The following is a 27,273-nucleotide window of genomic DNA, read 5'->3' on the forward strand; positions in this document are numbered from 1 at the left end:
AATGATCCCCCTTAACACCTGTCATCATTATTATTATCATCATTAAAATTGCAGCCCGCGCTCGTACCTCTTGGCAATATTCCTTTTGTGTCTTATTCATGTCTGTCTTCTACCGCGAGACGCGATAATTGAAGTTAACGTGCCCGCGCGTAACGTCCAACAGAGGACAGAGGCTTGTTGTTGTTGTCTGTCCGCCTCGTAAAGACAAACGACACGGGCACGAAACTGTGTTGGAGTGAACAAAACAATACTGTCCAAATCTTGCACGTCGACAGCGTGGTCCCGGGAAAGGTTGCGCGTGCATGTTTGGCACACACGCGCGCCGTTATACCCGCGTGCGTGTTGCTGAGTCAGGCGCGACCAGTCTCTCTCTCTCTCTCTCACACACACACACACACACACACCTCTTTGCCGGTGAGACTTTTGTTTTATCCGCCGACGTCATTCACACGGTATGGACACCGACGCTCCTCTCCCCTCGCCTCTAATTGTTTTTCCCACCGACTGACAACTTGTTCGTCCGTTAGCGCATTGGGCTGCCCATGGGCGCTGCTGTTTACACACTCTCTGCTGCTCCGGTTTGGCTGGGCTGTCCCGGTGCACCTCTGCGGTTGTTTCGGGACTGGTATCGGGCTCGGGCTTTTTTTATGAATGAATAACGAAACTGAGGGGGGTGAAATGCCAGTGACTGTGAAACTCCCCCAGCAGCAGCAGCAGCCGGGCTCCCGGGGGGCCAGCCACGGATGAGAGGGGATACACGGCGGAGCGGAGCCGCGGCTCATTGCGGAAAAGCCGAGTCTGACTGCAGACTGGCGTGGAAACGCACCGCGAGGGAAACGGGCTCCATAGCGTAGAGCACAGCGGAACAAAACCGCGGTGACCACAATGTAAGTTGCAACTCATTAAGGGATGTGAGGAGAAGGGGTTGCATGCTTTTATTTTGTAGGTATATCACTGCTCGATGAATATAAATACAGCTCCGATAATATTTCTCAAAGTGTAGCACATGCTGATCCCCTCTCAGGTGTTATAAAGGCATTTTCTCAGTCATTTTCAGTGACATAACGGTGATGCACTGTCTCCGTGATACACATGAATAATAAGGACCAAAGCAAAGCCTCTTCTTCCATCACTGCCACCTCTGGATCATCATCATCATCTGCTTTTGTGTGCTGCTTCAGTCAAGTCACTTTATCCTGCTTTGCAGGTCCATCCACATTGTGGCTCTGGGCAGCGAGTGCCCTGGAGGAGTCGGGCCCGGAGAGGAGATCATGGGCCAGGGGCAACTGCAGGGAGGTCTTCTGTGGAGCTACCTGGGTCACGGGGCGCTGGTGGGACCCTGCGACCTAGAGAGCAGCCTGCACAACCCGGCCTTCATGGAGTACACCTCACGTGTGTTTGGGGATGTCACTGTTGTGGTTCGGGATTGTCCCAGCTGGGTAAGAGACTGGTCGTGGAGGGAAAACAGAGGCTTTCGCATGGGTTGATACAGTGTGAATCCATCCACAACTTGCATAAAACTGAGCCTTGAGTCATTTCTCGGTATTGCTTTGGCTCTTTTCCCTTCACCTTCTCGCTCATGTGATACAAAATCAGGCTTGGTTTGCAGTGGAAGGTCACGATCAGGCCAACGGTGTCATAAAAAAAAGGTATAATTTTGCCAGAGCATTTTGATTGTGAAAGACTTTGTGTCACTTGACTGATATGCTGTTTACTTTTCACTCTGCTCCCTTTTCTCTAATTCCAAGGCCACTTGCCTTCCAGGGCTGATTGCAGGCTTTATATAAATGCCTCTTTTCTTCGGAGGACGCTATTTTAACATGCACTGCATTGCACTGCACAAAAAAAAAGGAAATGAAAGACCTTTTGTTCCTAATAAGATATGAATTTGAAATGAAAGCACTGTTATGATTTTGCAGCAGCACTGTATGCCTCCTATTATCGGGCTGTCTAACCCTGTCAGGGGTGGTGCTAGGGAAAGTCTGTCATTCTAATTCTGTGTCTCTTTGTCCATTTTTTAAAATTCAAATTGCTCAAAGCTTTCTGAAGTGCCCCCCCCCTCCTCTCTGCGAAATGAGTTGGTTTAGAATGAGCAGCCATAGCCTCACATTGGTCCTTGGGGGTAAAGTCCCAAGAGCCCCACTGAGGTATTTATACTTATGGAGACTCAGAGGGGAAGGCTTACCTGAGGTAGTATTCATGGTACACATTGGTTATGTAGAAAGTTCTGTATCAAGCCTGTCCTCTTCTGACCTCTTTCTATTTATATTTGTTGTCCTCTTCTTGACTTTCCAGGACTTGTTGGATAGCGATTGGGCCAGCGTACGGAAAGTTCTTGAGCAGGCGGACATCCTGGTCATTAAATATTCAGTCACTGACAAGCTGGCCTTCCAGCAGGTGAGGAATGGCTACGCCCCGAGACTCCGCCCGCTCCTGAGGCACTGGGGTGTGCCTGTCATCCTGGTCGCTGTTGGAGCTCGGCTCAATGGTGAGAACTCTTTTGTTGTGTGTTATTGTTAGAGACATGGTGAGTTTAGTTTTGCCAGCAATGCCATGACAACTGATGGCTCCTTTTAGCAGTTTGTCATTGTTGCACTTGAACAATGAAATCTGACAGGCAGCAAATACAAAAATGTCGTATCTCTCATCTATTGTACTTGATATCCTGGTGTTTGAGGGTTCATCTACTGTTGCCTCAGTTGTTGAGTTTGATTTCCGGACAGTCTCATGTTCTGGTCATTGGGCCAGAGAGATCACTGTCTGAGCTTTGCGTCCTCTAGGGTGTCCTCACAGCAATGAAGAGGATGCTCATGATTAAATCTCTTCTTGGCTGCCTCCGGCCTGTCAGTGCACATGCTTCCCTGCGGGACACACGCCAAATTAAGACATGAAGTTGATATTTTTAAGCCATATTATAAGTCTCGCAAGTACTTGCACACCACAACGGTAGTTGGTCCCATAAGTAGGACTAAGACGCTTGGGTGTAGCTTTACTTGAAGGTGCTTAGCACATCAGGAATTAACATGCATGTATGCTTGCACTCTCAGTGACCCTGCATTTGTTTTTGCACACACATGCATTGACCCTTGTTGGGTCCAAATTCTATAAACAAGCTCATCTAATGCACCAGGTTGTATTTTTAGCTCGTATGCTCGAAATACTTTGAGATACTGTCAGAGCTCCGCTGCAGAATGATCACAGTGTGAGTCAAGTCTTTGCCAGAGACAGAGAGAGATAGAGCGAGATAGAATAGAGGAGAGAGAGAGAGAGAGAGAGAGAGTACCTGTGGACCAGAGCCTTTGTTTGTGTTTTCTTCATGGCTGCTGCAAGTGTTTTCATGCTATCCCCTCATGACTGCAGACAATGACGGCTGAGCTCCGAGCGTGTCTTGCTGTTTGACTTTAGACAACCTAAGGCACAGCTGTGGCTGAGAGTGCTTCCATGCTTGCATTAACGCAACCATGAAACCAGCGCTGAGCGCAGGCAGATTTATCCAAGGGCACGCAAGCCCCCTCACACACACAAACATACCACTGATATGCCAAGTCACCCCCTGTCAGACACTCACACACTCTCTGCTTTTCATCCTGCCCCCCCCCCCTCTCTCTTCCTCTCACACACTCTCTATGTCATGCCTGTAGGTTATTAGCAGTATGATTTATCAAATGCTTCAGCACTTAGCTGCATGTCCAGCTCATTGCTCTTTCTCTCCGCTCCTTTGTGCAGCCAATTTTTTCCTACTTTAAGCTCCAGATATTCTGTCTGCTTCTGTCTCTTTGGCCCCCATATACACATGCCACACAGCAGCACACAGTATGGCTGGTAATCGTGCATGTGGAAATGCCGTTTTTATGTTATTGTGAGAGAATCTGTTTTTTGTTTTTTTGTCCAGGCTTAGTGAAGACGCACAAAATACACAGACCGGGATGACATTTCAGGAACTAACATTGCAAAATACAACAAAACAGAAAACAACAAACGCTTACAAAACGTTAAAAATACATTCACCTTATCTCATTTTTTAAAAGCCTTACTGACTGTCTGCATCGTCACCCTGAGGTAGATAGATGAATTTGTGTGGCTGTGGCATCTGGTTTTTATGTTCCGGTTTGTGAGATATGTTTTTTTGTATTATTTCTATTTGGTTTGTGAAATGTTTTGTGTTCTGCTCATCACACAATCTAACTTTTAGTTTGTGTCTTTTGCACTCGGGTCTATAAGGAACTTGTAACAAGACAGGTAAACATATTTTCACAAGAGGTTGAGAGAGAGAGAGTGTCGTGTGTTGTATTTTACTGCATTTATGTGCTTTAGTAGATTCAATGATGTACCAAATGTTCTTGTATATTTTTTAAATACTTGTGCTGCATTTTTTTTTATTGTCAGTGTTGGTATACTTTATACCTTTAGGGAGTGTCAAACATTGTTATCTAACTTTGGCCCAGCGGGAGTAGATTGACTCTGCAAAGTGACCGGTGTGTTTCTACTTTGGTGTTGTTCACCTGAAAATGCCTGAAATATATCTCGGTTAAATTGAAATGTTTCTCTGTTCTTCTGTCTTGTATGGTCATTAACGTTAACATTAAAATAGCAGTTCATTTCCTGTTTTAGTTACAGACAGATAACAGATATGAACAGCATGTTAGCCCTTTCTATGGGCTGTATGTCATGGTCCAGTGCAGCTAAAACATGACACAAGCATTTCTAGCAGTGCCTGTTCAGTTCATACCAGGTTCCAACATAATGTGTTATCAATGACTCATGTGTTGCCTCTCATACACCCTCACCTTCAACTTAAAATTAAATTTTCCTTTCTGTGTTCAGATGAAGGCCCCCCGTGTACGTGCCCGCTGTGTGCGTCTGACTGGAGCAGCTGTGTTCCTCACAGTGAAGGTCTGCAGCTGTCTAGGGACCTCGGGGCCACCTACCTGGAGCTGCCCTCACTCAACCATGTCTTTGTGGGCCGCTACTTCGGCAGCGTGGTAAGTGCCCACGTCACGCTTTTGAATTTACATGGCCGTAAATAAGAATTAATTGACTAATATTGCATTGCAGTGCTGTTACTTTTTGAATCTTTGAACGCACTGAGCAAGTTTTTTGACCTAGTAATCCCTGATAAAAGTGTGTATGTGAGTTTTTCTGCCCGAATCAAGCTGTGTGGTAAATCTTTTGCACACTCTTCATGTCTGTTAAACTCAATGAACTCCTCAGATAGGCACAGTGTTTAGTAGAGGAAATAAGGACAGCTAGCTTTGTTGGTCTTCTCAGAAACTTGTTTTCCAAAGCAAAGGGTTGATGATGTAACATGACTATTTTTGCACTTTGCATTTGAGCTAACATGTATTACTGTATTTCTTCAGCTGGAGTACTTCATGATTCAGTGTCTAAAACACAAAGCCAAAGAGAGACCAGAGAAGAGGCGAGGAAATAAAGTCAACGAGCTTCGTCCCCCTCATTTAGAACAACCAGGTCAGAGGAATACTATGGTATCTAAAAACTAATATTGTTATTATTTTTGTGTCAGTTTCTACAGGCAGTGTCCTGTAGACCTTTAAAACTATTACTGTTTTTATGTAGAAATGTAATTTTCATGTTTAGTGAGTAATTATGGTTGCTTTAAATTGATCTTTTTATGGCGTAAAGAAGACGTTTACTTGGACAGACTCGATTGTTTCTTCTTACAGCTTACATAGCCATAAAAAGAGCTGAGCACTAAGGTTTTATTCAGATCAATATTCTCTGTTCCAAACTGGAAATAAGAAGAGAGACAAAGAGCTAGGTAGACTCATTTTATTCAGTGACGTTTGAATCAATTTGCGACTGAGCTCTATTCAGCACCAGACACAGCAACAACTGAGTGTTTAGTGCCTTGTTGTGAAGCAGCTCAGTGATTGTCGATGTGGAGATGGGAGAGGATTACTCATTAACTTCGGCTTTAACCAAATTTACTGAATCGGTTTAGGTATTTACAGTAGGCACCTGAACACTAACTGCTTGCTTAACCAGTAAAATCCCAGATGCAGTTAATTTTTGTGCATCGTAAAATTGAATATTTATATCTGAGGTTTAGTTTAGGGCTGCAGCTACATCACAGTTTCCCAGAATCCAGTGTGATGCTGATTGTTTGCTCTGACTGATCGCACATATTAATCTTCATCTCTGAGAGAGTCGCTGCAACCAGCGAATGTTTGGCACTTTTGCCTGACAAATTACTTAAACTGCTATTTGATCATCAAAAAAGTTGCCAGTTAATCATTGACTGCTATTTGATCATCAAAAAAGTTGCCAGTTAATCATTGACTAATTGTTTAAAATCTAATTTATTTTTAATCTGCTTATTAGAATTTAAGAATTTCCAATGAAATTTTAATTATTCCTAAAAACAAGCCACACCAAACTAAAGTTTTTATTTTGTAGCAGACTGTATGTAGATTTACTGCAGATTTAATCAAACGAGCTACAAGCCAAGCTTTGTCTTAATATTCTACTTTTTAGACTGTGGCACTCTGTCTCCTAATTGGCTAAAAGACTGATTAAATCTGGAAGTGACTGCTATTCCTATCTGCCGGATGTTGCCACAAAGTGAAAGCTTTTTGTGTCACCACAAACTGATCAAGTTGCTTCATTGATTTTTAAAAAGGGAGTCCAAGAGTGTTATATTCTGAATTCATGGCTATGCTCTTGTCTCACCTTACAACTACTGCTACAACTACTCACATTTCAGTATTTCCTCCACACACAAAATACAAACACCTTAAAATATTTAACACAAACTACGCTTGTTAAACTAGTGTTAAATATTGATCTGTCCACTTTGCTGCGCTGTGTGTGTCTAAATCTGATGCAATGACTGACAGCTTTAAGTCCAGCCAAAAAGGCAGCAACTGCTGGCGGATCCGTTGGTTTCCGTCCAACACTACTTAAATCTACTTATGGTGTAGGCTACATTTAATATGACGTGCACTGATTCAGGAACAGCAGTTTTTCACTGCCATTTCTGAGTGACTGTAAAAAAAAGGATCCACAGAGGTGCAGTGCGTATTAGGCATGAATAGGACTATAATAGGACAATGATTTGTGAAGCCAACCAACACTCTGCGCACACACACACACACACACACACACACACACACACACACACTTCCTTTACTTTTCTGCTTGGTGCTTTGTCACTTTTTTATTAATCTGTTCATGAATCATGCATCACAAATCTCTATTCCTTCTGCGTTTCTATGAAATATTTCTTTACAGGTTGTTACTCGAGACAGGATTCTGCACTTTTTTCAATGCCCTATGTGCCTTGTATTCACTGTTAGACTTTGCAAATCATTTATCTGTGGCTGTCCAGTTTTTTTCTATATTCTCTTTAAACATTAACCTTATTTAAAATAAGTCCCTTCTAGCTAGCTTACTTCAACTCCCTCAAGATTAACAAAAAGCAGCGACAAATCCTCTGTTTAACAGACAGACAATTTCCCTATTACTTGAATGGAGCAGAATCCAGTGCAGGAGCATTGGTTTGCATCTTTGCAGGTCTGTCATTAGTGCAAAGGCAAACATATCTGGAAGTGCTCTTTTTAACTTGAGCAACAGGGCTGGGCACAACATGACATTGGTTTCTCTCAGCTCTCTCTTTCTTGACTAAAAGATCTCACTACACTGATCCTGTCACTATTACTCTCTCCACATGGCTGTGATACACCCCACTTCTCTCTGAGTTGTCAAAACTCATTTTCAAAAAAGGGGAAAACACTAGTAGAAGTGGACAAGGTAGATTGAGGAAATATTAAGTGTAAATTACAACACTACTGGGGTACTTTGACCGTACCAAATGTGTTGGATCTTCTATTTTTTGCTGAAAATACTGGCAGCCTGAATTTGCCGTGATTGCTCATTAACAAAACTCATCTTCAGTTTCTCCTTTTCACCCTGTGTGCTCCCTCTTCCTCCCTCTGTTCAGCACGTCTTCCTCCTATCCGAGTAGAGGAGTCCAGCTTCTCCCAAGACATGCAGTGGTTGTTGGAGCGTGGTGTGCAGTTCGCCGACGTGGCTTTCTATGCCGGGGACTCTGGGAAAGAACTGGGGTGGGCGCACGCTGCTGTGCTGTGTGCTGTCAGCCCATATTTCAGACAGCTGCTCCTGGGGCCGAAGACCAGGTAGGAAAGATATTAGCTTGTTCAAAGCATGGAGCCTAACGAGCTATTTCACCACCTGAGCCTGCTACCCAGCAGGAGCTCAGTCTGTCTCTCTGCAAACTCAACTTTTAAGTGTAACTGTGAAAGATTTTGTGCTGAGTTTCAACTCTGGTTGGACAGGGAACGTCCCCAGTCACGATGTGTTTGCAGAGAGCGGGATGGAGGCCCACATTCGTTGCTCTCCACTTGGGATGGGGCGATTATTGATGACATGCCACGATCGGAGGGGCACCTGACTGGACGTCTCTCTCGTCTAGTGGTCAAGGACCCCCTTCTGTGTATGTGCTTGTGGGAGACTCTCATGTTCATTTACAGAGGTAAAAAGCACCAGTCAAACACTGCATACTCAGATACAATCTGCTGTTTTGCAGTTATATGAATATGATGTATAATATAACATTTAATATGCTGATTATTTTCTCGATTCAATGGTTAAAATAAAATAAAATTGCAGAAAATAGTGAAAATGCCACAAAACCCCCAAATCACAATTTCCAAAATGATAAAAATGACAGTGAATTAGTTTTTTTTTCTTCTCTGAACCCAAAGACGTGAAATTTGCTGTAAAACCACCGAATCCTCACATTTAAGAACTACTGATTTTGTTTGCTTCTTGTTGGCTGATGTTTAGCAGGTGTTTACCATGTTGATTATCTCAGTTTAGCATGTTGGCAACATTTGCTATTTTGGACAAAATATAAATACATCTGTGGCTGATGGGAATGAGTTTTGTAGATATTTCGTCATAAATTTTGACCTGACGATGGCATGAAATGAAATGTCAAAAGGCCATTAATGTAATTACAGTTCAACCTGAGGAGAACATGAATGTTGTTGTTGTTGAATGAATGCATGCAATTGCAACTGAAAAGATATTTCACTCCGCTACAACTACAAATATCAACTTACAGGAGGAAAAGTTGCATAACCAAAGTCTTTAAAATTCATCCTCTGGACACCATGAATGTCTGTGAAACATTTCTTGGTAATCTGTCAAATGGTTGTTGAGCTATTTCAGTCTGGAGCAAAGTGGTGGCCAAATATGATTCAACTCTCAACTTTTTGGTCACAAAAACACCCTGTTGTAAAATAATCCAAGTATTCTATACTGCACGGCAAAATAAAAAAACAACTAACAAAACAAAACAACTAAAATACGAGTGAGTTCATCAGAAGTGAATTCTAGTTTATTTCTGTCTTAAAAGTTGCACCAACCTAAATCCCAACAACACAGAAGAGCACCCCATGCCCGCTAATTAAAACCCTGTGGTTAGAGCAAGATCGAATTGCCCAAACTGAGATTTTGGCATCGGGATCAGTTGCACAAGAAGTGCCAAACAGAAAGTGGAGATCAAAATACAGAACTGTCTCCAAAACAGCGGCCAGTGAAATCTGGACTCAGCAAGGGTGGCACAATGAGTTTACATTCATCTCACCACATGATTTCTGAGAAATGAAATGCATCACGCTTTTTTGCTGGCGTTTTAAGCTTTGATGCTTTCTGTTTGTTGTTGCCATATTAGACGCTTCGGGCACATTGAAACTGGAGTTTAAATGCAGCTAACAGAGTTGGATTGGCAATCACAGCATGGGAACTCCGTTCTCCAAAAGCAGTTACTCTTTCTCCAATAATTTAGATGTGATGATTAATGTCTCCTGGCAGCAGAAGGCAGTTTGACCGCTATTGGGTCTTGTCCAATGTTCCATTATGGTGAGGAACAGAAATCAGTCAAAATGAAAGTGCTTGATAGTAAGCAACTGTTGTATTTTAATCCAGGGCCTAATCATTCATCGTGTAGTGCTGTGATCCCACACTGCTTTCTTAACCCATGTTTGTACTTAGACCACTCATGTCTCCTTTCATGTCCCTAGCTCAGTTTTATTAAACATTACGAACACATGGTTTCTTACACGGGGTGATGTCTCAGCAGAAATTAAACTTCCATCATTTTGATGACTAATGATTAGTTGATAGGACGTGGCCTCATATTTACAATGACAAATGATGAACTCTTTAATGAAACTGTCATGTTATATTAACAGCATTTTATATTAACTTCACCCAACAAGGATACAGGCACACGCGGGCATCCAGCACACAGATGCAAAATGTTCTCCGCTTGTGCATGAAGCCTAGTTAAAGAGCCATGTGATATTCTCTGTGGCTTTAGCGCCGTGATGAGAAAAAAAGAAAAAGTCTTCCCAGTCTGCGGCTCAGAATCTGCAGTGCTGTGCTTGCTGCATGTTAGATCGCCGCTTCTGTGCGTGGCAGCGCTTTATCAAAGACTGCATACCGTGCTGGAGTCCTTATGGCAAAAAGCTGCACTCACATGTGATTCATAGCTGCCTCTTAACATGTATGTGAGCAGCGGTGATGTCCCTCAATGAACACACACACACTAATGCACTAGAGGCAGACACACAAACGCATGAGCTGAGTGTGTATGTATGCTGGTGAGCGGAGAAGGGAAGAAGATTATAGGGTTAGACTGAGTCTCTGCGAGTGACTGTATGAATAAGAATAAGAAAGGCAGCGGTTGAAAGATGGAGGGTGCAGTCACACACATTTTCACACACACACACACACACACATTTTCACACACACACGCACACAGGTCTTGTGTGGAGGAATATGAGAAAGTAAGGAGTAGAAAATTGTGAGGAGGGTGAAAAATGAAGGTGAGCGTGAAAGTGGGGGCGGAGTGTTTAAGGTGCTGCTTGCATTTCTGTGAGATAATGTGATGGGTGAGAGAATGTTTGGGTGCTGGGATATTGGCCACTACACCACACAGTGTAGCGTGCATGTGTGTGTGTGTGTGTGTGTGTGTGTATGGCTTGGAGATAAAAGAGAGAGAGAGAAATGTGTGTGCATGTGCTGCTGAATACGAATGTCATGTTTCCATAAAACACTGCGGGGACGGTGTTAAGCCTTGTGTGAAAAATATTAACCTTCAACAAAATGGGGTGATTGTATGTTAGAAGCCGCTGACCTCACGTGCATGTGTGTGTGTGTGTGTGTGTGTGTGTGTGTGTGTGTGTGTGTGTGTGTGAGTGTGTGTTCCTGTACGAGTGTGTCTTCTTGAATTGGAAGACATGAATGTGCGTCTCCTCTGCCTGCAGAAACACTCGGAGCACAGTGAGCCAGTGTTTGATGTGTGTTTGCAGTCCACAACAAGCTGTACTTTGCTTTCCTCGAAAAGGGACAGACATCATCTTGCTTCTAATTCAGTTCCACTCATTTGTGAGTTGTAGCTCATTTTGTTGGCTTAGCGGAACAAATTTCCATAACAATATCATGTCTCTGTAAACGCAGCGTCGCACTTGTCGTATTATTCCAGGCTCTGGGTTTTAGTCACTTGAGTGTGTGTGGACAGACGCAGAGGCCGTGACTTTGCTTGCGTGATGTTAACACTGTGAGACTCTGTCTCCTTGCGTAGTGTGCTGCTGAATTATTGAGTGTGTCATCTGGTTGCTATTGTGTGTGTGTGTGTGTGTGTGTGTGTGCATGTTTAGTGCATGTACATCCTCGTCGCCAATTATGTTGTGGAGAAAACTTCCAAAACGTAATGAAATAACAACACGGAGACAGCTGCTTGTGAATCCGAACGCTTCTTTACTTTTACTTTTCACAACCTTTTGTAACCATTCTTACATCACTCTTACATCACTGTTACATAGTCAAATCACCAGATCTGGACCCAACCGTCCCGTACTTTCTTATAATCATGTCCGTGTTCTGAGCGTCACATGAACGTAATATTGTCTATGTGTTTCCCATGAGCCTGTATGATGTGTGTGTGTGCTTGACTCCTTAATCTTGGCCGACCTGAAAACAGACTGGCTGAATGTTATCTGGTGGCACAGAAACATTCACTGCTGTCCTAGCTGTGTAATCTGTGTGTCTGTGTGTTTGTGCATTTTGTATGTCTATGTGTTTGCCTTTATTATGTTCCATTCAAAAATGTGTCACACAGAACACCACACTACATGTGTGTTTGTGGTCACCGTGGTCTTATCTGGGGTCAGATTTTACTAAAGCCTAGTTGTTTTTGGGACGACTTGGGACTTTCTTACAACTGAATTCAGCAGAAACTACACTGATTCATGTCTTTGATAAGGTTTGGCTGAAGTTAGGTTAAGTTTTAGGAGGTAAAGGAAAAGGTTAACCAGGAAAGTCGTGTCTGTACAACTTGTTCCCAAAAGTATCTCAGCATGTGTTTGTGTGGGTGGGTGAGAACAAACACATGAGCATTAAAACTTACCTGTGAGCTTATGTAGAAACAAACCTTTTGCTTTTTGCATATATATTTAATTGTAGCACCATTCTAGCAGTCTATCCACTTCTGTTTTATGTTGCATCGTATGTCAGCAGCACAGCTTCTGAGCTAATCTCTCATCCTGCCTTTGAGGTGTCTTCGCCTTGCAGTGTCATTACCCGGCACCGTGTGTTGTGGTAATCCCTCGATCAGCCCAAATACCATCATTATGAACTAATGATGAGATAAATCCTGCCCAGTCCATCTCCCTTCTTCCCTCGACAGTCTGTTTACGTCCCAGCGAGACAGAGTGCGCCACCTCAATCAAGCTGCAGGGCTATGCAGACTTTATAAAGGAGTGTAGCACTGAGGTGGATACCTGCAGCGTGGATATTTTCATAGATATGATAAAGATGGGTGAAGGCTTTTTTGTGTTTTAATAGTTCATAGGATTGTCTATATATATATTGGTGGAGTCTTTATATTTCCGTCCTTTTTGATGGCAATGTCACAGCCCTATTTTCTGGTTCCCTGTTTATTTAACGTACGTTAATCATTTTAAGTCATGCCAGCAGCTCTGGGTATGGCAGTGTTGGCCTGTTAGTTGGTTAGTTTGTCACCCACTTTAGTCCAGAGTGAAATATCTTGACAACTATTGGATGGGTTGCTATAAAATGTTTGTTTAGACAATCGTGGTCTTCAGAGGATGAATCCTACAGACTTTGGGGATCCCTCTCGTGGCACCATAAGGTTCAGATTTGTGGCTTTTAATGAAATGGTGCAACAACTGTTTGAATTGTACTCACTTGATGTAATCGTATTACACATCCTGTCTGTAATACCTGCAATGCTAATGACATTCCCATCAGATGTACTTTATGTTTAGTGCTAATTGGCAAATGTCAGCATGCTGAAAAGACTCTAAACCAGATGGTGAACATGGTGAACATTACCCGCCGCCTGCTTCAGTATGGCAGCATTGTCATTGCGAGCATGTTAGCATGCTGACATTAGCATTTAGCTCAAAGCACCCGCATGCCTAAAAATAGCTTCACAGTGTGGTGTGATCAGATGGGAAACAACTGAAATGCAGATTCACTATTATATATAGTCAAACTATTTCATACACACATGTGACAAGTCTGACTGAATGCATGGGACTGAAGACGTTTTTGATTTCTATGGAAAGACATTTTTAGCCAGCAACCAACTAGAAAAAGGTCGAACCATAAATGGTATGATGTGTTTCACAAAGGGAATTCGGGTCACTGTTTCTGACATTCATAGGATCTGGACTAGGAGCCCCACCCATAACCACCATGAATTACATAAGCAGACAAATTTTAGAACAAGCCAACTTTGTCAAAAACAGGTCCTGAGTGTTTGTTATGAAGTATGTGGGTGGTTAGGACACAGTGCCAGCTCGAAAAAAGAGTTTCTGTAAACTGTGCTATTGTGGCTCCACAGAATCTGTGTGTTTGTGGATGTTTTGTAGGAGCGTGGGAGTGGGACCACCTCCAGGAGGCCCTGGAGGAGAAGCTGAAGAATTCACTAGCAGTGGCTCAGCTTATGGAGCGCATACGATCCCTCATCGGCAGAGAAAGGGTGAAGTCTTAAATGTTTAAAATCACTTCTCTTGTTTTCTCTTAAACGCACAAAGTTCATAAAACTAAAACGCATGCTGTTACAGCCTTCTCTAACGAAGGAGGTTAAACATTGATAACATGTCAAATCTCTTCTTTGAAGGTATAAACACATGTTTTTGTAGTTGCAGATAACAGCACTTTAATTATCAAGACCCTGTTTAGTGCAGTAACAATGTGGCTATAATTAGAATATTTACATAATTACCACCCATATCACCTCTCAGATACTGTGGGAGTTTGCACAAAATAAGAGATGCTCTCAAAGGAGTCTAAAGCACAGCACAGCAAGACCTGGAGGGCGTTCACGCTGGACATCAGGCATGAAATTATGTTAAAAAAACAAATACTGCAGTGTCACAACTGTTATGCTGTGCGTCTGTTAAGAAAACATGAGGTGGCTCCATGTAACAGGCAGCAGACATTAACATTTAGAGAGAAATCAGGGGATATGACATGTCTCTGTCTGACAAGCCTTTGGCACCGTGCATGGTCCACCAACCCATCTGGATAAAACTAGGTCTTCTACCTGAGGCAGTGTTGAGACGAGACGAGCTGACACTCAGAGATACGGCTGGGCCACTTTAACACGATGAGATGGCCTAATGTCCTGTCATGATTTGATCTCGTGATCTCCTGATTCTGCCAGACCAGCTGATATTTGCTGAACTTTCCATAAGCTCATAAGCTCAAATCAAAGAGGCTTGATTTTTATTACTGCCTCGTCTGAGGGCTCTTTGTTTTACTGAACGCTCCCTCTGCGGCAGAGCGAGAATATGGAGTTGTGTGTGCCTCAGTTGACTGAGAAAGGTCACATAATGGTAATGGGATGCTTTGACGGCACTCATTTGCAGACTGAGCAAAAATCACTTGTGCACACACTTTGTCTAAAAAGATACACTTGACAGCTGATTTCATCTGCTGCGCTCTGCAGTAGACTGTATACATCGTATATAACGTTATACATACTTTATAATTTTGCATAAAGAGCAGGATCGGCTAATAAATAGACAGTTTGGACGACCGTCTGGTTCTCAGTGTGTTTTCTGTGTTAGCCAGTTCTGTCATGTCGTTCTTGGCATTGTAGTTCAAGAATGTTTGGGTAGCGCTAAGCAAGACTGGCAGAGAGGACGTTTGTATTCCACAGGGGAGGTGAGATAGATGCACAGAATGACAACTGTGCTGGTAACTAGTACCTGATATACAGCAGAGGAATGTTAACTCTCTCTGTCTGCTTCTCTACTCTGTGTCTGTGTGTGTGTGCATGCTTAGGGCCCCAGGGACACCCCGAGTGCACGGGCAGCCCAGCTTGGCCCCCAGACTCTTGTCAACCTCTTCAATTCTCCTCTTTACTCGGATGTCATCTTCATGGTGCAAGGTGGGTCCACGGCGATCTGCCCCTCAACACACGCACACACACACACACACACATTCACATTTACAAATGCATGCACTGTCACACGGCGGAGGAAGGTCGCATTTTATTAGCCGTGATTAAATTAGGATCTCAGTCGCGGGGCCTGGTCATCCATTTGGAGACGAAATAAGATAAAACGGTTGCAGGGAGCGTCTGCCTCTTCTGTTCCTGTCATGTTTCATCTCACCAAAAGCTTCCCGATGAGCTGCTTTTAGCCAATTTTCTATTAAAGGATCAAATTGAGAAATCCAGAAAAAATTGCCCTAAAGTTCCTCCTCGATCAATATTTATCTCATAATATAAAAAAGTGCAGCAAGCTTTTCTTGTCCTTGCACCTCTAAACTGCAAGTTCAGCTCTTAGAGGTCACAGCGAAAATCTCTGCAAGAATATTTATTTATTTATTTTGCTCACATTAACATGCTGATTGAGCGTGGTGAGAGCTGTCACTGGCTGTTAACAAGACTTGTTATGACAGTGATTACGTCAGGAATTGTGCCAAGGCTTGACACAATTTAAATGGTCCAATATGACAGACTGTCACTCATAACAAGTCAAATTGATTTGGCCTCTATATTTCTATGATAAAAGAAGACATGTTAGTGATATGATATGAAGAGTGTTTGACTTGTTGAAATCTTTTCAAACTTTCCTTGACGCTTCTCTGAAATCCTGATCCTAGATGGTAACTTTGCATGTCTGTGTATTAAAGGGAGTGTATTGCCAGCCCACCGGGCAGTGCTTGTGGCACGCTGTGACGTCATGGCGGCCATGTTCAGCGGCAAATATGCCGAGGCCCGGAGTCGAGTGGTGCCCATCCACGGTGTCTCCTCGGACACCTTCCTGTCTTTCCTGGAGTATCTCTATACTGACTCCTGCTGTCCTGGTGAGTTCACTGCACAAAACCCAGACGTGTACCACTGTGACCACTGCCGTATACTTTAAGATTAATCTACGACTAAATGGCACCTTAAAGTACAAACACATCTCCAGTGGGAGGCCTAAAAATAGTAAGACAGTGGCTCTGCCTTCCTCTTTATCTTGTGGACTAATTAAACCCTGTAGCAGATTTTATATGGTGGAGAGATTGATTGCGCTGGGAAACCCTCAGTCAGTGTGTTATTCATTCACCGCCTATAATTTCTCCCTGAGGCTGTAAATAAAAATAGTTTGTTTAGTGTAATAATGAATAAAAACTCTAAATAGCCGGTTGGTTGATTTGTGACTGAGGTGAAAGTTTTAGATGACATGGATCTGGCCAGTGACAGAAAGAAAAATGGACCTTTTTGATGACAAAATAAGCATCATTACCAAGTCAGAACACTTGAGAGAGGTACAGTTATGTTCTCCTCAGGGCCTCGCTCTCAAAACGCAGCTCAAAACAAAAGCGCAGATGACAAGTGCCATCAACCATCTGTGTGACTGGGACATGCTGCCAGTGTCAGTCTCAGGAGGCGCGTGGAGAACAGCACCGAGCTTAAAATGAAATTAGAATTAGCGATGACAAAATCAACCCGTGGCATCATGGCTTCATCTACTTTTAATGGTGCCAAGTTAACTCACGGCCCCCAAACGTGTTGTTGTTGTTGTTCTCCTCAGTCACTATCTGTCACACTGTGCACCGCATTTTCAAAATAATTAGTGCTGATAATTCTCCCCCTTGATGGCAACTTTACAGTAACATGAAGCAATATTTAAATTCAACAAACTGAATCAAGTGACTGTGGTGTGCACGCCTAGTGAATACTGCTGATCCCACTGAGAATCAACACTCAGCCGGGCAGCTTTGAGCAGCTTTTAGCTCCTTTGTTTTGGTTTTTAGTCAGACAAACCAAATAATGCTAGATCATAAAGAGATTGTATGCTACCTTTCCAGCACCAAAATGGCTTTATGGTAAAAAACTGAACACAGTCAAACATTTGAGGTTTTGACTGACCAAAAATGTCAGTGAGTATTGGTTTACCTGCTTAACAGGTAGCCAAACAGACTCCAGTGTAATGTTTATGCTGCTTTGTGTGCGCTACATGTGAAAGTGGGCAATTATTTGCTAATGAGCCAAAACAACTGGATAAGCTGAAATCTCATTAAGGGTTCTTGCTGTGTTTATTTTTGAGTTTTTATGACCCCTAGTGGTAAAATATAGCTTTGAAAGACTTATGCAGCTGTGTATAAAGCAGCTTTTGTAAGTGTGTGTGTGTGTGTGTGTGTGTGTGTGTGTGTGTGTGTGTGTGTGTGTGTGTGTGTGTGTGTGTGTGTGTTGACATCTATGCTGACAACGCTAGTAACTGTAGTCGCTCATGAATCAAGAGAAAACAATGTTACATCCTTGATTAATAGATAAAGCCATATAGCTTACAGTTGTATATCGTACAATGATGGAGTTAATTACAATATTGGCTGTTATCTTCCTTTCCAGTATTGTTATATAACGAAGCAGCCCAACAGATACTATAAAGGCTCAGAAGAATCTGTTCTGAATAACCAGCTACTGAGAGCTGACAATCCCCTTATTTTGTAGCATGAGATGTTTTGATGGAAAAAGAAAATCATGACAAACTTCAACAAGCTGCTCTTAAGATCCAGCTTAGGTACAAGGATGGTAAGCAAGCTGTTTCCAGAGATACAGCTTCAGGTTGAGTCATAGGAACAGGAAATTAAAGCCATGAAAGAGCTCCCGAGGCTGCAGTGTTATGTAAGAGCTCAGCACTCAAGGTCAGTGCAAGGTAACTCCAACCGGTAGCAACAACAACGAAGGGTGTGAAATCAAAAGGAGGAGTATTTCATTCAGATAAATATTGTATTATAGTAGAATAAATGATTCACGCTCATTTATATGTTTAGATTATTGTGCGGCAGAACACAACAGGCGCATGCGGAGAAACAGTGTTTTATAGGGGGGAATGGAGGATGCTGAGGGACAAAAATGAGTCAGGACTGACATTACTTGTGTGACGTTTGTTGCATTTGCATATGTAAAGATGTAATTTGACAGCTCGGAAAGAGAAATGAGAAAATATTTGTTATATTCAATGTGATTTGACCACTGAGCTCTTTTGAAGCCCACAGCTGAGTTTTAGACTATTTGATGATGATAATATGTCTTGTAATCATAGAAACTGTGTGGTTTTATTAGGACATTTCTATTAGACATCTGAGATACATGGTGTTTGTGTTCTTTGTTTGTGAATTAGGGTCTGTCTCAGTATTATGTTTTACACAGATTAAGTTCATTGTGTCTTTTTTCTTTAACAGCACTCTATAAATAATATTTCAGTAAAGTGCTATTAGAAAATAGTTCTTCTGGGAAATGGGTACACCTCGAGCAGACATGAAACAATATTTGGAGTTGTGTTTCTGGCTTCCACACAAATATAAGTTCAATATCTATTTATTCTTTTAGCTTTGGTCTCCATTAACTCCATTAAATATGTGGCTCTTTAGATTTAAAATGGTTCACTTTGTCCACCAGGTAGCTGCTAACTTGTCTGCTGTTTGGTGCTGGGCAAGTAGTGTACAGAGCATCAGAGAGCCTTTTGCTCAAAAACTGATGGACTGGGAGGGTTGTTTAGCTCAGTTGGTAGAGCAACCGCCCCATGTACAAAGGCTCAGTCAGGGTTCAAATCCGACCTGCAGCCCTTTGCCTCATGTTGTTCTCTGTCTCTCTGTCCACACATTCCTGTCACTCTTCAACTGTATCTATATGATAAAGCTTGAAAAAGGCCAAAAAAACGAGATCCATAGAGATGAAGGGAAATGCAGAGTCTGCAGGTTCATCACTGCAAGCAACATTTTTCACATACACATGGTCATTGTATTTGTTTACAATACAAAAATATTAATTAGTCAGCTACAGAAGTGTATTGTTACCATGCCAGACAAAAATAAATTATGCAAACAAACAATGTACGTGTAATACTTACTGCGTATACAGTATATCAGACATTGTTGTGTGTCTTTGTGTGTCCAGCCAGTGTGCTGCAGGCCATGGCGGTGTTGGTCTGTGCTGAGATGTACCAAGTGAAACGTCTGCAGCATCTGTGTGAAGTGTGCGTGTGCGCTTACCTTCAGAGCATGCCCAGCAGAGAGCTGTCATCAACCGGTATCAGCGTGATTCGACTACTGCGTCGAGCAAAGGTCAGTGAGGTTTTGAGTGTATGAGGGTAAAAAAATGGCAAGAGAGATGAGTCGAGAACATGGAGAGAGCTGCAGGAGATAGCTTATCTGTGTGAACTGATTATTAATTCAATATGATATGACATTTCTTCCAGCTCATCACATGCTGATAGAGGAAATGTAGATATGTTTCAAAAAATTGCCCATTGCAATGATTTATATTCCTGTGTTAAGCTTAGTCTTTTAACTTGCAGCAGCCCGGAGCGTCCATCTGCAACAAATAATTCATGTTATCTGTTGAAAAGCATTAATTTTCAAGAGAATCCTTTTCATTTCTCTTGATACAATATCTCTGTTTAAACTGATTCTCTAGTGCCACAATGCAGAGCAGCTGTATGTATGGCTCCTCCACTTTATCGCCAACAACTACCTGATCTTCAGCCACAAACCAGACTTCCTGGAGCTCTCAGGTCAGTGTGTAAATGTCTAAACAAATGTCTTGACAAATTCAAAGCCTTGCTTAGGGTTATTCAAAGTAGAGTTGCGGCTCAGAGAGTGTAACTGCTCATTTGAACTTTTCAGACTTCATTTTCGAAATAAAGTGCTTTTAGTCTTTTGAGGATCTCGTGTTTTTCCACACAGTTTATGCGGGTTAGGCTCCTCTCACGTAAGTGCTGTCAATCGTAGGCTGCTTCTATTTTTCTTTTTTTGCCAAATATTCAACCAGTTTGTAAAATACATGAGGTGTAATCAGGGTGTCCTCCAGTCAGGTTTCAATTAATATTGAACCATGTTGTTTGAGAATTCTGGAAAATAGGAAATTAGTTTTTCTCAGTTTTGTGAGTCAAACATCTTAAAACACCTGTGAAAACCTCTGTATTTTATAATATACTGTTATATAGCACAATATATAAGTATTTATATATTAGACTGTGATGCTTCCTTATAGTATTCTTAATACTATAAGTTTATGCCTTAGTTATAATCCTTTTAACTGCTTCTCAGTTTCTATGCGTTTAGTAGGCCAGAAACACAGTTAAACACAAATAGATTACAAAAATAAACTGCAGCATTACTCTGGTTAGTAGCAGTATGAAGTTTATTGTCATCATTAGCCAAGCACATAAAAATGATTTAAGGTCACTGGACGGTTACTGAAGGGCAAGTGTTGTTAAAGGCCAGAAGAAGAAGACAGCACGTGATCAATCGCCGTTGATCCTGCTTGTCGGTGCGAACAAAACCTTATCAGATATATTTCAGCCATGCTGGCCGCGTTTATGGCAACAATCCAAAGAGATACTACTGAATGTGTCTGTGTGCCAGGTACGGTAAATCTTTCTGCAATGGTTTTATCAGCGACACATCCCCACAGTTGTGTTTACAATAGATTATGGTTGTGATACAGATATAACTGATTATGTGCGTGTGTGTATTTCAGAGGAGGAGCGTGAGCAGGTGGAGAGGCTACGCTGGCCATCCAGAGGCTACCTGCAGGAGCTCAGTGAGTACCAGCAGCGGCGCCGCAAGCTACGCAAGTCCCGCTGCATAGTCATGTGACCCCAACCTGGATGCCAAAATCCTGTGGAGAACAGGGGGAGGGGAGAGCAGAGGAGGGAGAAAATAATGACAAAGAGTGAGACCGGTCATCGACAGAGAAACAGACAAAATCGTTTTTTCAGTTTGTCCTGCTGGATGAAGGGCTGTTTCTGAAAGACATAAGACGCCTTAACCAATAGGACAACGTCGTTGAGCAGTGACATACATCGCTGTGACACACCTCTCTTCCCCCTGGAGGAATGACTGTGCATCCTCTGCATAATGACATTACCGTCACGGGCAATACAGAATGACTGATTCCTTAAAATCCACTATGAATTTTGAATGACTGGCTGGCAACCGGCCAGACGCCCTGTGAAAGATTATATTTCTATTGGCTGATCGTGGATTTCGAGGATGAACAGTGACACAAAATGGCTCCGTTAGGAGTCCATATATATTAGTTGACCACACATCTGTTGGAACAGCGACCGGAATCATGTGCAGACTGTTTCAGTCTTCAGTAACGGGTAATGTGATTTCAGGTTGAGTAAGCAGGAAGGAAGCTTCTCTACTCGAAAACATGGGCATGTCTTTGTATCTTCTGTATGCTGGACACAAGGCTGCTCTTGTCTTAAATTAAACCTTGGCCTGTGATGCATCTGTGTCCTGTTAGATAGAAAAAGAAAATTGTGATGTAAAGCTGAAATAACTCTTGAGCCTCCAACTCCTTTGTGGCTCAAATCGGTATTTCAGCCTAACTGTGAGCAACATTAACACGGAGCAGAGCAGAAAGCTACTGGTAATGCTGCCCGGTATCACAGTTGTGCTGACATTCATCCGTAATCTGACAGAAACTCAGTTTAACAGACGAGCAGGACCAATTTAATTACAATTCTTTTATTAGATTATTTGAGATCTATGATGCAACGTCAGTGAGTGTCTCCGAGCCAGACTGATTTTATTACCATGTGAGATGGAATACATATATTCTTCTCATAGTCTGTGTTAAATGAGACCGTCTCACTTTTATTCAGCGATGGCTTGAAATGAAATCTTCAAATTCAATTACACATAGCCTGTATCAATATCAAGTGCTCTGCGCAACAAATCCAGAAGTATAATTTTGCAGGTTAAACGTTAAAACTATTCTTTATCTATTTGCAATAACAAATAATAATGGTCTGTCTCTGTCGGTCATACAAAATGGCAAAAGCCTTTTTGTAGCATTTACATGTACAGAAGTGGTTTAAAGTGCGAGGAAAAAAATGCATATCATGAACATAAGTTGGTACACTAAAACCACAATGCCTCTGGGTGATACACAATATTTATTTGATCCTCTTTTTTAATTTAAAAAAGGTTGTTTTTAATCATAATGAAATTATGATTTATTGGTGCTGCAATTATTTTTGTAAACTATACTGTATGTTGACATGATTATGACTTTTTTTTTTTTTTTTTTTTACATTCAGAGTAGAGACAACTGGGGTCACGCTGTTTTACAGTCTACTGTTTCACTGGTATTTACTCAAAAGATGTATGCTTATTTAAAACTGAAAACTAATTTGTCGGTTTAATTTTGCAGATATTTTATGCGGTGGATCATTATCAGTCATTAATAGTCATCAAACAGTATGTAACTGTGTTTGTATCCAGTTCCTGCAGTACCTTAGCTGAGATGTAGCAGCAGGCTGTGTATATAATCCAAGAAAGCTACCACTGTGAGATTCTGACAGGGCGCGGGTGATATCAGCCCGTGTGTTTTACCTGCTGCTGCACCACAACATTCGAAGTGTGTGTCTCCTGATAAAATCCGCACATAAATCCCAATCTACTCTAAAACAGCTGAAAAACTGGACTGTAAAACAAAGTGTGCTCCAGTGCTGCATCCACACCCAGTGTGTGTGGAGACACACGTGTGCCTCCACTGGGCCAGTTGTTGTACAGACTGTAGATAATGTGACGTCTGACTTTAAATAAAGACATGTTTTAGAATTAACACACCACAGACTCGACGAGTGTCCTGCGCTCTGCTGTGTTTGTACGTTGTTGAACAGGCACGGCCAGGTGTTTGTGTGCATTTTGATTTCAGTTTAGTCTCTAAAAGTTGCTTTCACCTCCCTTTTCCTCCAGAAAATTGATGTGTTTTCAGCCAGAACTGCTTCAGCGCTCCTTGGCAGAAGTTTGCTTTAGTGCAGGATGAATTATTCCACAAGATGTTCCCTCATTTGGTTGTTTGGTGTCAGATTAAGTGATCAGAGTCATAAATCCTTGTAGTCACTTGACTACAGCTGGTTGGTCCTTAGGACACACTGAGTTCACTGTTCTATCTCACAACGCCAACAACGTATGTTTGTCCATACAGGTTTTCTAAATGAAAGTGAACTTGCATATGTTTGCAGAACAGGAAGTCCCACACCATGTGATTAATGACACCACGAGCGAGTTTCTGGCTTTTCATCGCAGAGTCTCTGTCTGTTGTCTTTCAGTATTAACACACTAACAACGAGCTGTCGTCTGTACAGATGTTTACTCCCTGAAGCTGCTTGTCTTACAGGTGTTAATTTGGGTTAATCTGTTGACTGTGAAGGCCACTTTCTTTTGTTTTTTATAGTCAGACCATTTAGTGACCCCCCTCTTGTGCACTCAGTAGAAGAAGTCAGCTTTCATTATGTTTCTTCACTCTGGTGTTTCCTTCAATTTGTCACCCATCTGTATGTTTCCATCAGGATGTGATAGAGTGTGGGCCTGGAGCAGATTTTACTCCTGTCTGTACCACCGAGCAATTACCTCTTATCTCTTTAAGCACCACCTCAGGCATATTATTTCCTTTCATTTATTTATTTATACACTAATGAGAGCTTACTGTTACTAATTAATGCACTTAATAACTTGCTGTGCTTGCTGCGAGGGAGGAACGCCTACCTCCTTTTCTTTCCTATTACAAACAAGTTCCTTTCTACTCTTACATTTCCTTATTTTACCCAGCCAGACACTTCACTTAATATGAGGCATATGTGACTCTGTGCTGTGTCCTGTACCTTGGGGTCTGGATTTGGTCACTGCAAGGCTCCAATAGACTGCAGCATGCCCTCCAGTTTACCACTCTCATGTAGCTCCTCCACATCGCTGCCACCTCCAACACACTCCTTCCCGATGAACACCCGTGGGACCTACATTCAAATCAATACAAATGAAACAAGGATGCAACTGGTAAATATGCAATCATTGATCTATGCGATGATGAATATTATGTGAAAAGTCTAATTTGTCTACTGATTCGACCATGGTAATTATCCCTTTAACACTGCTGTGTGTATAAAGCCATTATAGGAAATGTTGCACATCAAGAACTTCTGGTGCTACTGGGTTTAAAGGTCCAGTGTGTAAAATTTAGTGACATCTAGTGGAGAGGTTGCAGATTGCAAACAACTGAATACTGCTCCTCCCATTCCAAGGTAGTGTTTAGTTTGTCCATCTTGGGCTACTGTAGAAACATGCTGTTGCAACATGGCTGACTGATGGAGGAAGACCATCTCAGTCTAACAAAAACATTGTTGGAAGATTTTTATTTTCAGGTGATTACACCAACAAAAACATATCTTATGAATATTTTTCAATCATAAAATGATAAATGATCAAATTATCAGCTTTAAAAGAAAATGTCAACCAGATTAAGTGAAAAAACATCAAACAAACGGCAAGAAAAAACATGTTAAGAAAAGTAAAATCAGTAAAAGGATCTCTGATAAAAGCTGTTTTAAGAAGGGATCTGATTGTTCAGAGACCCTGACTGCAAACTCTCTGTCGCTTTAATTTTCATTCAGGTCTCTGGAACAGAAAAAAGACCTTTGCCCGAGGATCTCTCACATGTGTTGGTGCATGCCATACTAAGAGTTCAGAAATATAGGAGGGACAGTGTCCATGAAGAACCATAAAAATAAAAAGTCAAATCTTAAAATCTGTTCTAAAACCTAATGGGAGCTCGTGTTAAAGTGTTAAAACAAAACCGACCATCCGTCTTGGTTCTGGTTAAGACATATATCACACATTTGATCTAAGATGATCAAAACATGACTACACAAGCTTTGTGGTGTTTACACTTTAATTAACTGTCAAAACAGATTCCTAGATTCCTTGCAACAGGCTTGATACGGTTCAACAGGACAATTTGTTTTGCTACGTCCTGGGACCCAATGACAAGGATGTCTGATTTGTTTGAGCTGAAGGAAATGTATGTGACGTACAGTTACAACAGCAGTCATTGAATGAACTCAATATTCCAGGGTCTGTGGCTCTAAAGGGTGGGTACATCTGAACATCTAAACTATGATAAGAGACACCATGTCTATGAACATGTGAAAATAAAACTGGTCCCATGACTGACTCCGGGAGCACTCCTTACTTTACAGAAGAAAATGAAGAGTCATAGCTGTTAACAAAGACAAAGAGCTTCCTATTCGACAAGTACGATGGAAAAACCACTGAAGCTTTCCCAGATATCCCCACCCACCCACATCCACAGATTGAAAGTGAAACTTTAATGTGTGGCTGTTTCTTTATTTGTCAGGATTAGCCAGAAACTTGACATTTGTCAAGTGATTATTATTATTATGAATATTATGCACATTTTCTGGAAATGCTTACATCAACTATTTCCAATGCATTTATGCCTTTTAGCCTTAATAACGCTGTGGACTTACTGGAAATATATGAATCACATTTCCCATTAGCTGTGCTGGTGAGTCACCAACAAATGCTTCTGGGGGTAGAAATCATCTTTGCTGCTAGGTTATAAGGGCCGAGAGCTGGTTTCCATTACTTATTAATTATTATTATAAGAGTCTACTGCTGTGACTGATTGTTATCCAGGTATTAGACATATAATGTGTATCTCCATGGAAACTGAGGTAAAGCAAGCGAAAAATTGCCCCAAAACATGAATAACCTCTGATTTTTAATCTATTATTATTATTATTGCTACTGCTGTTTAGTTAAAACTCCTTTTCCTCCTTTCCCTCACTGCTATAAATCATTTCATAAGGCACAATTATGTAAACTCCATTGTTTCCATGTTGTGAATCCTCAAGTGTGACAAAGCAGCATTGTGTTTACCGTGCGCTCTCCCGTTAGCTCCAGGAAATAGTCTTGCATGCTCTTCATGTCGCTGCGTCCACTGATGTCAATGTACTCCAAATGTCCCGGCTTGAATTTGTATTTGGACAAAACGTCTTTAGCCATGGTGCAGTAGGGACACGTGGGCTTGATGAACAGCACCACTTTGTCTCCTTTGATTTTGGTCTGAACAAACTGCTGCGCCATTTTAACTGAGCCCGGTGAGGAGATGAACAGGCAGGACTGGGTTCAACAGAGGAGATGAAAGCTGATCGCCCTGCGCATTTTGTCAATTATGGTAATCAGCATGATGTAAAATCAGCCCCGCCCATTCTTAAAGAGGTACACACGCAAGCGCGTGCACGTAAGCGCGTGCACAATACTACTAAATGTGCAATAAACACAACAGATCACTTGTAGCATTAAATGCTGGGATGATACTACCTGACCCCAAGTTTCCTGTTTTCAAATCGAGCTTGTAGCATTTTGATCAAACACAAGCACATGACCACAATATAAGATACACCAATAAAAGGTGTGGGGTCACATGATTAGCTAATAATGCTTGATATAAATCCCCTAACAAATCTTTAAATCATTTAAAATGCAGTGCAACCTGAGAAATTTCAATCCAGCTTCAATTTCTGAGTGACTGGGAAGTTAAGTTTCTATAGTTTTGTTGCATCTTAACTTGGTGTTGGTGCCAGCTCAGGGAAGAAACATGTAGATGATATTTTGTGCTTTGGGACTCTCTCTTGTTCTGCAGCTTGATCCAGTCCATGGTAACACAATCTATGACGTACGAACATACAAACATCTTTAACAACTCTGCCATCTACTGTTAATCCATCATCACTGAACGTACCTCTTTCTGCTTGCCTAGAGCAGTTATTGTTTACAACTAGTCATGTTATGAGTCAAAAGCATAACCAGTTTTACTCAGCTGTAAACTACAAGGAAGTGCAGAGGTATAATCTGTAAGCAGCTGTTTGGTCA

General features: G+C 41.8%; 2 protein-coding genes across 2 annotated transcripts; one reads left to right on the forward strand and one right to left on the reverse strand.

Moving 5' to 3' along the window:
- The first annotated feature begins 154 nt into the window (after positions 1–154).
- On the forward strand, positions 155–21,202 carry rhobtb3 (Rho related BTB domain containing 3). Its single transcript, XM_019275265.2, has 13 exons — positions 155–887; positions 1,208–1,439; positions 2,296–2,488; positions 4,825–4,982; positions 5,361–5,469; positions 7,961–8,156; positions 8,316–8,512; positions 13,947–14,056; positions 15,367–15,472; positions 16,222–16,395; positions 19,478–19,644; positions 19,997–20,093; positions 21,062–21,202. Coding segments are annotated over exons 1-13 (1,860 nt in total). The 5' UTR covers positions 155–885; the 3' UTR covers positions 21,181–21,202.
- Positions 20,700–26,559, reverse strand: glrx (glutaredoxin (thioltransferase)). Its single transcript, XM_010743293.3, has 3 exons — positions 26,278–26,559; positions 24,204–24,335; positions 20,700–21,202 (listed from the first exon to the last, which is right to left on the reverse strand). The coding sequence occupies exons 1-2, from the start codon at positions 26,482–26,484 to the stop codon at positions 24,222–24,224; spliced, it is 321 nt and encodes a 106-aa protein (XP_010741595.1). The 5' UTR covers positions 26,485–26,559; the 3' UTR covers positions 20,700–21,202; positions 24,204–24,221.
- Between the last annotated feature and the right edge of the window lie 714 nt (positions 26,560–27,273).

Source organism: Larimichthys crocea, chromosome VI (assembly GCF_000972845.2).
Source record: "Larimichthys crocea isolate SSNF chromosome VI, L_crocea_2.0, whole genome shotgun sequence".
NCBI classification, from domain to species: domain Eukaryota; kingdom Metazoa; phylum Chordata; class Actinopteri; family Sciaenidae; genus Larimichthys; species Larimichthys crocea.